The 12,085-nt window shown below is 55.3% G+C and overlaps 1 protein-coding gene across 1 annotated transcript; it reads right to left on the bottom strand.

Annotated features, from left to right (window-relative positions):
* Positions 1–275: 275 nt before the first annotated feature.
* Positions 276–6,091, bottom strand: YBX2 (Y-box binding protein 2). The gene is made up of 9 exons (XM_059047975.2): positions 5,815–6,091; positions 5,095–5,158; positions 3,645–3,678; positions 2,708–2,797; positions 1,794–2,078; positions 1,536–1,639; positions 1,085–1,262; positions 584–668; positions 276–487 (listed from the first exon to the last, which is right to left on the bottom strand). The coding sequence occupies exons 1-8, from the start codon at positions 6,089–6,091 to the stop codon at positions 618–620; spliced, it is 1,083 nt and encodes a 360-aa protein (XP_058903958.1). The 3' UTR covers positions 276–487; positions 584–617.
* Positions 6,092–12,085: the final 5,994 nt, after the last annotated feature.

The raw sequence follows: 12,085 nt of genomic DNA, 5'->3' as shown, positions 1-12,085 counted from the left end.
AGAAACGGGCACAAGGATCTGAGCGCAGGCCCTGCCTCCACCCCCCTCTACAGTGAGTTACCAGCGAGGCTCTGAACAGAAAAGAGGCAGAGACCAAGACAACAGGAAAGCCTGTTTTTGTCTTTACTGGAGGCTCAGGTGGCACATGACGGTTCATAAAATGGCTTCAGAGGTAGAGGGTAGTGGGGAAACAAAAGTAAATTGGGAGGGGAAAGAAAAACAACCAGGAGGAGGTAAGAGCTGGCTGGTTCCTTCTCAGCCTGATTTAGGGGAGGGAGTTGGTGCCTCTGAACAATAAGGATGGATCCCTTCCTTTAACCCTCGGTCAGGGAGAGAGAGAAAAAAAAAGCCAAAGGCTGTTGCTTTGGCCCTCCTGAGTCTCCAGGAAAAGGGGAAAAAAGCTGGTGTTTTGATGTCATGAATCGTGGGAAAGCGGGGAGGGAGGTGCTGGGTAAGATACAGGTCACTTGGAAAAACTGGCGGATACCTGAGAGGAAGAGAGACGGAGCAATCACGACCAGCAGCTTATCACCGCCCAGCCCCACCCCCACCCCCACGGTACCGTCCTGGGCTTGCCACTCACCAGATGGTGGCTCTGGGTGTCCTCTGAGTTGGAATCACTCCGGTATGGCGGTTGGGGGGTCCCCACTGTTGATGGGGGCCGAGGTCTAGAGAAAACAAGCGTGGTCGACTGAGACCCTCTTGTCTTTTGGAGCCCCCAACTTCAACCTCCTCCCATCTTTTCTCTTCCCGTTCCTCCCCCAGTTCACATCCACAGGCTGGTGCTGGGGCTCCCAGCAGAGCTGAGAGGGAGTCTGCAGGGGGTGACGTGGGCTCGACTGCCTCTGCTGGGGTTTCCTGGTGGGTTGGGGTGCCCGCCAGGCGTGGACCCAGCAGTACTGTCTCTTGGGTGTCAGGCTGCGTGAAATAGGGTGGGTGGGAGCAAGGCCAGGAGAAGGGGGACAAAGAGTGGGAAGGGAAAGGAAAAGAAGACAGAAGTGGGGGAAGAAGGGAGACAGGCAAGTTGGCCACAGCCTTTTCTTTCATCCTCCCCCACCACACACGGACAGTCCAAGGTCCTTACCTCCGGGGCTGCAGGCCGCCCGGGTCCAGGGGGCTGCTGCCGTCTCCGCTGGAAGTAGGGACGGTTTCGTGGGCGCTGGGGCTCAGGCCGGGAACCGTCAGTGGGGCCTTGGCTGGGCTTGGTCTCGCCATCCCCACCTTCTGTGGTGGGCTGCTGCGGTGGCCTGGGGTGGAAAGGCCTGGGGAGAGAAGCAGGGACCCTGAAGGGACAGGAGCCCAGCACGGACCACGTCCCTCCCTCCCTCCCAGGGCCGCCCAGCAGAGGTGGACCAGGTTGCCTCTCCGTCCCCACCCCACCCCGGCAGTGCCTGCCAACGCCTGGGCACCTCAGCACTAATCGCTCAGCTCCCCAGCCCTCGTGACTACCCGCTTCGGGGCCATCCCCCTCCCATCCTCCTGTCCCCATACTGGCTGGCGAAGGGGAAGACAGAGCCCAGGACAGGGAGCCTTACCTTCGGTACCTGGGCCGGAATCTGGGTGGGGGGACCCGCTCATCTCCCTGCTGTTGGTCCCCCTCCAACGGGGCTGTCTCTTTGGGTTCTGCTCTGTCAGTGCCCTGGGAACACACAAAGGCCCGGGTGAGCTGGGTGGCACCAGTGGGCCAGGCGTCTGCAGCTCTTCCCAGGCCACCATTCTGCTTCATCTGGGGACTCTAGTCTCCAGCCTCAGCAACTCTCGCAGCTGGTTCCCATGTTCCCAGTTCCCCTCACCTCTATGGGCTGCTGCTGGGTGGGGGGCCGAGGGCCTCGCACAAAGCGCCGCCGGTAGAAGAAGGGTGGTGGGCGCCGTCGTCTGGGCCGCTGCCCGGAGTCTTCAGCACGCTCCCCTTCGCTGCCTGGTTCTGTCCGGCCCGACGGAGCCTCTGCCACCATGGGCGGCGGGGCAGCTGGGCGGGGCCGGGGGATGAATCGGCGGAACCTACGTCGGTTGGGGGCATAGCGGCTGCCCTTCACTGGCACCCCTCCGGGCCCAGTTACATTAGCAGCTTCTGCGCCCTGCGGGGGGAGGTGCGGAGGAACCCGTGAGAACCTGCTCCAAAAACCGGTGCGTAACCTTCCCAGTCTTGCCTGAAATCACTGTCTTCCCATCCTTCCAGCTAAACGCCCCTCTCCAGCTTTCCTCCAGGTCCTCTAACTTCTACTTCTTTCCACCCTCCCCAAAGAAGGAGTGGCAGGTGTTCGGACCCTTCTAGGAGGAACCACATCTGCAACTGGTCCTTTTGAAATAGCTGCCACTGGACCCTCGTGAGGTTTAGCCTGGAGGTGGGGTGGGGGTGGGGAGGGAGAAAGAGGGCTGGCAGTAGGTGTCCATCTCCGGGAGGGCTGATTCTGAGAGGAGAATGTGGGCACAGGCCCCCCGTGGAGAACAGGCATGGGAGTATTTGGTGAACTACAAAGAAACCCAGATACTGCTGACTGGTGACAGCGACATGTTCTTTAGGACATCCCTTGGAGTGGCCAGAGCGTTAAGGACGACAAGGTCTGCGTGAGGACACAGTCCTGGTCCTAAGCCTGGGCTGCTCGGCCAGAGGAAGAGCTGGCCTGAGGAGGTCAGAGCCTCAGGGGACTTCCAGGCCACCCTCCCACGGCTTGGTGGGCTCTCCATCCCACCGCAGCCCCCAAACCTTCTCTCCTTCCACGACATCGAACTCCACAGTCTCCCCATCTCCAACGCTGCGCAGAAACTTCCTCGGGTTGTTTCTTTTAATAGCTGTCTGGTTAGGGAAAGGCCAGAAGAAAGGTGAGGTCAGCCAGCAGGGAGTCACCTGCATCCCTGCTGGGTCCACCACCCAATTTCGTTCTTTTCAAAATTTTATTGAATACTTGTGGGCTGGAGCTGGAGAGTGGAGCAAGGAGAAGGCAAAGTTTAGCGGGGGAAAAGCCACAAACTAGCAGTTTTCAAACAACTGTGCAGTTCACCATGGTCCCCAGGACACACTCCCTCCTCCCCGACCCCTCAAGGAGAGGGAAGCAAGAAACATGAACTCAAAAGCAAAACAAAAAGCCGACAGTCTTAAGTTGCAAAGTGAGTCAAACGTACTGTGCTTCTTACCTCAATCCCACTGAGAGCGCTTTCCACCAAAGCAGTGGTTCTCAAACTGTGCGTGCATCACAAACACCTGCAGAGCTTGTAAAAACAGGCTGCTGGTCCCTCCCCCAAGCCTGACTGATTCGCTAGGTCTGAGGTGGGCCTGAGAATTTGGATGTCAGGTGATGCTGCTGTTGCAGGGACCACACTTTGAGAACCACTGCACCCAAGTTGCGCAAGCCTGTGTCCTTTTCCTCGGACACCGCCTGTGATTCATCCCGAGGCTGTTCACAGGTCCCAGTAGGTAGTGAGCGTGCCATGCCCACAGGGCAACAGGTACGTTTCTTACAGAGACAAGCCAACACAAGTGGGGCCAATGCAGTTAATACAGGCACCTGAGGCGGGTGGATGGGGGAACTATTTCCGGGTAGGAGGTGAAACCTGGAGAAACATGATCTGTGCTGCTAAGGGTAAGGGCAAAGGCCATCAGAAAGGGCGGGTTCCTCCCCTCAGAAAGCCAACCTAGCTCTTACCTGGTGAACAAAGACATCCTCCTTGGTGTCATTCCTGCAGGACAGGATGTGTCTGTTAGGGCGTGACTTTGGTAAGGCGCTCACCTCCACTGAAGCCTCCCTAGCTGCCATTCCTAAGACCTGTGGCCCCATCCTCTCCACCTTCCACAGCAGCTTGGGGTGAAATAGGGCCCAGGGAGTGAGACAAGAGCCAGCGGGGGCCCCCTGAAGCTGGTATGAAGCAAATATCCCTAAAATCTCCATGAAAAACCTGGGCTTCACGAGTAAAGGGCTGTGGGGGGAGGCAAAGCCACCTTGAAGGAGCTGGGCCAGCTTTCCCCTGCTGAGCACTCCACCCTCTACCCCGGGGCACCTTAGAACCTGTGGTGCTGGGTATAACTGTCCTCAGCCAACAACCCCTCTTCCCCAACCCACATCACGGGTGGAAAATTCCACGCGGTCTCCTTCCTTCTATAGTCAAGGAGGGAGAAAGTCGGGACGGGAGTTGAGGTGCAGAGCACGTTTGAGGAGGGGAAAATGGGTCAAGAACTTGCTCCAAACAGCCACAAAACTGTATTCTCAGCCTGGAGGTGAACCCCAGGCCCCCTCTCAACACACCAAGAGATCAAGGATGAGAGAATATTCGATCTGTCACGACCTTGCCTATCACCCCAGTTTATCCTAGCATTCCAATGGGGGAGGGGGGAGGTCTTCCCTCAGAACCTCCCAGGAGTCCTCATTTCCAGAATTAGAGAGGGGGGACCCTTCTCTAGAACAAGTGTTCTGGCTTTAAAGCACTTACATCTGCACAAAGGTCAGCCTGCTAAGAGGGAACTGGGACCTCCCAGGAGGTCTGGGCTCGGCAGGGTGCCTGGGCTGGGGAAGGGCCCTCTGGGAGAGACCTGGCTCCGCTCAGAATCCGCCACTACGCCCCCGCCCAGTGCGGGGGCGGGGGTGGTGGTGGGAGGGGCTGCAGACCTGAAGGAAAGCAGCAGCCTCAGGCTGTGCTGGCGCCTCCGTTCCCCAACCCCCACCGGACGCAGTCCCATCAGGTGGGGGATTGATTCAACGAGCTAACAGCTCCGTAAGAGAGATGAGTTACGAGAGTGCTAAGTGTGCCCCCCTAAACAGGAAATGAGTGAGGATTCCAGCCCGGAGGCACAGAGAGCAGGTACATTCGGCCACAAAGGCGGCGGCAAACTAAACCAGAAGGTGACCCAGACAGGCTTGGGAGGGTCAGAGCCAGGTTTGCCAACTTCCTTGATCATTAACCCTCTGCTGCCCTTGAAGATGTACAGGCGGCTTCGTCTTGCCCACATCTGTTCTGTGGTTAAAGACTTTCAATTAGCGTCAGCTGGACATTGCAACCATGTGCCTTGGTAGGGGTAGGGATGAGGCTGGAAAGGTGTCCAGTCCCACAGGCCAGTTTGGAAGGCACCCATTCCACCCCCTCCCTGGGTTCCTCAGATACCTGTTGATGAATCCGTAACCATTCCGCACGTTGAACCATTTGACAGTGCCCAGGACTTGGATTGCTGCCAGGCAGGGATGCAGTGGGGACAGTAAGATGGGGGAAGAGATGGAGTTCGACTCAGTTTTGAGACACTCCAAAATCTAGCTACCTCCCTATTACCTATTAAGCTTAACTTCACGCCAACCAGGTTTCACCCAGTAGCTTCAAGGCATTCTTACCCCAGTTCCACTACGTAAACGGAAGCGCCCATACAGAGGAGCTCAGGCTTTCAAAGCTCTTCCGATTCTAAGGCACGTTCCTCACATCCTACAAATCAAGACCCTTCACCTAGAACCGGGTACTCACCTGGCCCACGAAGTTCCGCCCTCAGGTCATAACTGAGGGTCTCTCTAGCCCTCCCAGTGTAAGGGTCACTAGTGCACTTGCTTCCTGGTCTCAGAGATTTACCTAATTCTAACCCGAGTCATCAAGGCCAAAGTCTCCCGGCCCCGGGGGCGTGGCCAGACCCTACCAGACCAACCACGCCCTCCCGCCCAAGAACTGCAGGATTTCCCACCAGGAAAACCCACTTCGGTCCGCTGGCCTCAGCCTAGCTAGTCCTTTGAGTCTCGAGCCGAACCGGCCTTCGGCTTTCCGGACCCCGCCGGGCTCCACGATGCCCCTCCCCCAGCCCGCCGACCCCCTTAGAGCAGCCCTGGCGCGCGCCCCGCCCCTCACCCAGCACCGGCTTGTCCGCCTGACTCCGGGCCGGGGGCGCGGGGGTCCCCGAGGCCGCCGTCGCTGGGTTGCCAGGGGTGCGGGGGCCCGGCGCCGAGGGGATCCCAGCAGCGGGGCCCGAGGCGGCTGCGGCTCCGACTCCGCCCGCCCCGCTGCCTGCTTTCTGTGACTCCCCTGCGGGCACCGGAACCACCACCGCTACCACCCCTGCCGCCGTCGCGGGCACCGTGGCCGCGGGGGCCGCTGTAGCCACCACTGCCGCCTCCGCCTCGCTCATCCCGCCGGGCCCAGTACCGGCCCCCGCCGCCACCTCCTCCTCCTCCGCCGCCGCCGCCGCCACCGGCCCGGCCCCTCCCCCTGGCTCGCGAACCCACCGCCCGGCTTGGTCCTCGCGCCCCGAGCCTCGCCTGCACGCCGGCAGCGGGCCCTGAGCCGAGGCCAATCGCAGCCCACAGCCGCGGCGCGCGCAGGCCCCGCCTCCCAGCCACAGGCCAATCCTAGCGGAGCTATCCCCCCGGGCCAGCACGCCGGCCCCGCCTCCTGGACTTCACGCGGAGGCCGAGGCCCCCGCCCGCAGCCTCGTAAGTACACCTGGGCCCCGCCCGTTGCCGTCACGTGACCATCCACAGCCCAAACCATTGGCCGACGGCCTCTTTCCCCTCCCCCCCGCCCCTTTCCACCGGCCGCGGGAAATCAAACGGGCTGGTCGCGCCCCAACCGCGCTGGTCGCGCCCCAACCGCCACCTGGCCTCGGCACGAAGGGCGGGGCGGGGGGCGCAGCTCCAAGGTTGCCTCTGACGACCCGGGCGGGGGGGCCTGAGCTCGCAGCCTCGGTCCTGTGAGCGGCACTGGTCGCCTCCACTCTCGAGGCCACCCTTCCCCGCACAGCGCCAGGTGTGGTTGCTTTCTCCCAGCCCGCCTGACCCTCTCCCTAGAGGATGACCCGCACACCCTGGCCTGCAGGATCAGCCCGCGCGGCCGGGCCAGACTTTCCCAGCTCACGGTTGCTCTCACAAGCCGAGAACTCTCACTTTTTGGTTTGTTTTTGAGGTATAATTTACATACAGCAAAATGCACAACTCTTCGCTGAGTTTTGATAAACGTGTTCATCCATGTAATCAACACCTTAATCAAAGTGTTTTTCCCTCGCTCTGGGAGATTCCCTCAAACCCCTTCCGGGCAGGTCCAACCTCCGCACAAACCACCGCTGTTCTGATGTTTTCCACCCGAGATCAGTTTCAGGGTCCATAGTGCTGCGCGCTTTGGTCTCCGGCTGGGTGGGGCCTCCGTCTCCAGCTCCTCGCCCTCTCCCTGGCCGCTCCCTCCGCCTTCTTTCTTTTATCCAACTGGCCAGGCTCTTCGGACTCAAGGCAGTTTCTTCTGCCTCCATGTCTCTCAGGGTGACTTGGCTTCAAGTACCAGCTTACATATCACTCCTCACTATAACTTCTTTACTTTTCTCATGGCATTTTTTGAAATATGAAATTGTTTATTTATACTATTCCTGCCCCCTCCGAAACTCCTAAACCGTGAACTCCACAGCAAAAACCGTGTAGTTATTATGCCTGACGCCTGGAACAGTGCCTGGCACAACACTGGCACGCAATATTGCTTGAGCAAATGAATGGTCCCCATTCCACAGATGAAAAAACAGGCCCTGTGCGAGGCTTGCTTGCCCCGGGTTTCTTGGGAGTCCGGGTGTCCCGCCCGGGAGACGCTATCTCCCCTCCCAGAAAGATGCAGCTCCAGAAGCCGCTCCCGCCGAAGGCCGTCTCCCCGACCCGGGCAGGACGCGTATTTTTAGCAGGGACAGCGCGCCCCCGGGCAGCACACGTGCCCCCAGGCTCTGCCCGGCCCCACGTGCGCTTCCGCAGCCCCAGAGTCCCCCGCCAGGCCAGCGTCTGCTTTCCAGACAGCGTCCGCTGCGAATCCCGGTGCCGGCGCGCCCTCTGCCGGCCGCTTCGGGAGGCCGCCGGCCGCGGCTTCCCCTCTGTCCTTCCACCGCCACCCCGCGAGCCCCACCGCTCCCACCCTTTCGCAGCTGAAGATTCTGTTTCCCAGGGCATCGGGCACCGGAAAAAGAGAAAAGATGCGAAAACAACTAAATAAATCAAGGCAAGGCCGTGAAGGATAAAGAAATGACCACCCTCTTTTAGACTATTAAGGACCGACTTACCTGTATCCAGCCCTGAGCTCAAGGAATTCGAGAAGCATGAGACCAAGGCTGGGGGGAGGCAAGCAAGGTAACTCACAGTGTGACCCCGGCAACCAAAGAATCGCGTGGAAGGTACAGAGGGAGCTCAGGTGTGGACTGGTTAACTGTAAGGTTAGAAGGTGAGAGAGAGGAAGCTCACAGAAAGGGTGAGCCCTGTTTGTAGTAAAATTTAAAATATGTCAGGAGATCAAGGGTGCTGCAGGAAAAGTACATTTGGCCGACAGCACCGAGGCATGAAACAATACTTAGACATACAACAGTTACATACGTTCTATCCGCATGGATAAGAAGTAGCAGATGCCACAGAGATTTGCAATTAATATCCCTGTTCAATTGAAGGGTTTGTGCATGTAATTTTCTGGTTATTTAATTTCACACACACACACACACACACACACACACACACACACACACACACACACACACACCACAAGGCATGCGGGATCTTAGTTCTCCCACCAGGGATCGAACCCGTGCCCCCTGCAGTGGAAGCCCGAATTCTTAACCACTGGACGGCCAGGGAAGTCCCTATTTAAATATTTTTAAGTACTATAGATAACAAGGGCTCCAGGTATTCTTGTGAAAAGTCTTCCTCCTCTTACTGTCCCTCTCTTTCTGTCGTTTCCTGCCCACCTGCAATCTGGCCTATCCCGTTCATTGATAAAAATAAATAAATAAAACAAAACCCCTACCTCCTTAACTCTTGCTCTACACCTCTCCATCAATTTAACACAAAACTTCCTGAAGAAAGTCTCTGCTGTCTCTACTTCCTCATCCTTCTTTCACACCCCACCAACCCAAACCTGGTTTCTGTCCCCACCACTCCACTGAGATGGCTTCACCAATGGTCCACACCCTCTTCTTAACTGAGACATTTGGGGCCTGGTTTTGGGTTTCTCTTTCAACTCCATCTGCAGAAGTGGTCCTGCCAAAGCTTCCACAGCTTAACCTTCCCCCATGCCCTGATACCTCTCCTTCTGTGGCTTGTTCTCCACCAGCCTCAATCTTTCCTGGACTGTCTTCTCCTGTCACCCCGCTTCTATAGGTAATTTTATCCATTCCCCTGGTTTTGGTGACCATCTGCTACTGACGGCTCTTAAACCCGTGTGTCTCCAGCCCTGAGTCTTTCCCACCTTCTAGCAGACTCTGAGCCAGGCATCCTCTAGCCAATTGCTTCTTAGGCTTCTGAAACATAAGTCCTCATCCAGGCTCCTCTTTTTCCCCCTCCCATGCTGAGTTATGTCACCACTTACCCACAATCATTCCTTAGTGCCCATTCCTCCTTTGTAGAACAGCTTCCCCTGGATGCCCAGGCTCGGCACAGCAAAGGTGAAGATTTATGGTATCAAACTGAGATATGTGAAAGATTTACAAGATGCTGTTGCCTCGCTTTAGCCCTTAGTACCAAACTACCAGCGACTTTCGCCTCTAACTTTTTCCTTGCTGCCCAAATCAAGGTCTATTGCTTCTTCTGTCTGCTAATACCTGCTCTCTTATTTCTCAGCTGCTACCAAGAGAGTGTTCCATACCTACAGCCCCTCCCTCTCTTGCCCCATTTGCTCTTTAGCTACTGTTAGCTCTGCCCTCTCCATTTCCAGGCTCTGCTAGCACTCCGCCAAATCCTTGACCTTTTCTCTGCCCTCTATGTCCTGTCCCAGCTACTATATCTGATATTACTTACTGCCTCCTCCTCCTTGTATTTTGGTGTTTTTTTTTTTTTTTTTTTTTCTTTGCGTTACACGGGCCTCTCACTGTTGTGGCCTCTCCCGTTGCAGAGCACAGGCTCCGGACGCTCAGGCTCAGCAGCCATGGCTTGCGGGCCCAGCCGCTCCGCGGCATGTGGGATCTTCCCGGACCGGGGCACGAACCCGTGTCCCCTGCATCGGCAGGCGGATTCTCAACCACTGCGCCACCAGGGAAGCCCTGGTGTTTTTTTTTTAACCTAACTGCAGTAAGAGTCAATATTTATTGAGCACTAAGTATGTGCCACATGCTGTGTTAAACACTTTCAATGTCTTCCGTCATTTACTCCTTCCAGCAGCCCTGAGAAGTGGATACTAGTATAATTATCCCCATTTTCCAGATAACGAAACAAAGGAATAGTGAAGTTAAGCAACCAACCTAAAATCATACAGCTCTTGAACAAGCCAAGCTGAGAATCCAGTGCAGACCAGCCCAACTCCAGAGCCCATCTTCTTTCTTTTTTAATACTTATTTATTTATTTTGGCTGCACCGGGTCTTCGTTGTGGCACGCGGGATCTTCGTTGGGGCATGTGAACTCTTAGTTGCGGCATGTGGGATCTAGTTCCCTGACGAGGGATCAAACCTGGGCCCCCTGCGTTGGGAGCTCAGAGTCTTAGCCGCTGGACCACCAGGGACGTCCCCCAGAGCCCATCTTCTAAGTCGCCAACCTCCTTCCACTGTGCTGGGACTATACTTTCCCATCTTCCCCAACAATCCTTTGACCCCCACATTCCCTCTAGTCCTTTCCATATGTCAGGCTTTTCCTTCGAAACTTAATTTTTTTTTAATTTATTTTTTATTGAAGTATAGTTGAATTACAATGTTGTGTTAATTACTGCTGTACAGCAAAGTGACTCATATACATTCTTTTTCATATTCTTTTCCATTATGGTTTATCACAGGATAGTGAATATAGTTCCTTGTGCTCTACAGTAGGACCCTGTTGTTTATCCATCCTATATATACCAGCCTTCGAAACTATATTTCTTAAAAGACTGTTTCCATCACTCAGGCTCTGCTTCTTCCCTTGGGAGGGGGAAGGGGCGTGAGGAAAGACACTGAGATCTGCCCTGTCACTTAGTTCAATGGACCCTTTTTTTGCCCTTGTTCCTCCACCTCTGTCTATGTGACGGATGTAACTGGAGACCATCTCCTTCTCAGACTTCTTCGTGGGCTCCTCAAGCTTTTATTTGCCAGAGTCCCCAGTTCTTCTGTTCTAACACCTTTGGGGAACTCGTCCACTTCCACTGCTTCAGCTATGACCTGTTACAGGTAGAATTGCGTCCCCCAAAAGATACGTTGAAACCCCAACCCCTGGTACCTGTGAATGTGACCTTATTTGGAAATAAGGTCTTTGCAGATGAAATGAAATCAAGATGAAGTCATTGCGCTAGGCCCTAATCCATATGACTGGTGTCCTTATAAGAGGAAACTACCATGTAAAGACAGACACATAGGGACAATGCCATGCGATGACAGAGCAGAGATGGAAGTGCTACAGCTGCAATCCAAGGAGTGCCTGGGCTACCAGAAGCTGAAAGAGGCAAGGAAAGATCCTCTTTTCAAGACTTGGAAGAGAGGGCAGTCCTGCCAACATTTTTTTTTTTCTGCCAACATCTTGATTTCAGACTTCTATCCTATAGAACTGTAAGAATAAGTTTCTGTAGTTTTCAGCACCAAGTTTGTGACACTTTGTTACAGCAGCCCTAGGAAACCAATAAACAACCCAAACACAGATGAGTCCCCAGTCTATGCCACTAGCCCAGACCACCCTCCTGAGCTCCAGAACTGGGATGCCCAGCTGCCAGCTGGAACTCTCCAGGGTCCCCTGTCTCAGGAAAGGGCTCCAGCCTATCTGGCTGTGGTGATATGCACCCTGCTGTGCTTACCTGTTTCACACCCTCAGCATTTCTCACCTGCATCCTCCAGAATTGCCCCCCTCCCATCCACTTTTCACGAAGTACCCCACAAGCAAAATAGCCTCCCAGTCATTCTGTCCTAACCCTGGCTTTATTTTCACTATAGTATTTATCAGTACCTGATATTTATTTCCCGTATGGTAAGCATCTAAAACTGTACCTGGCATCTGGTAAGTGGCCAGTAAAGAGTTGACTGAATGGAAGAAGAAAGCCAGAAAGATCTTTCTAAAATGCTTTTTTTTCCTCTCAGTACAGATCTGTCATCACAGAAAGTTCTAGCAGACAGCACTGTTACACAACCCTCTCTTTCAACCTCAACTTCCATGATACTAAATCTGTTCTCAAAGTTCCAGGGATTCCCTGTTTGAATTAACTTCACTGACATTTACTGAG

Source organism: Kogia breviceps, chromosome 19, assembly GCF_026419965.1.
Source record: "Kogia breviceps isolate mKogBre1 chromosome 19, mKogBre1 haplotype 1, whole genome shotgun sequence".
NCBI classification, from domain to species: Eukaryota; Metazoa; Chordata; class Mammalia; order Artiodactyla; family Physeteridae; genus Kogia; species Kogia breviceps.
This window is presented reverse-complemented; position numbering and strand designations above follow the sequence as displayed.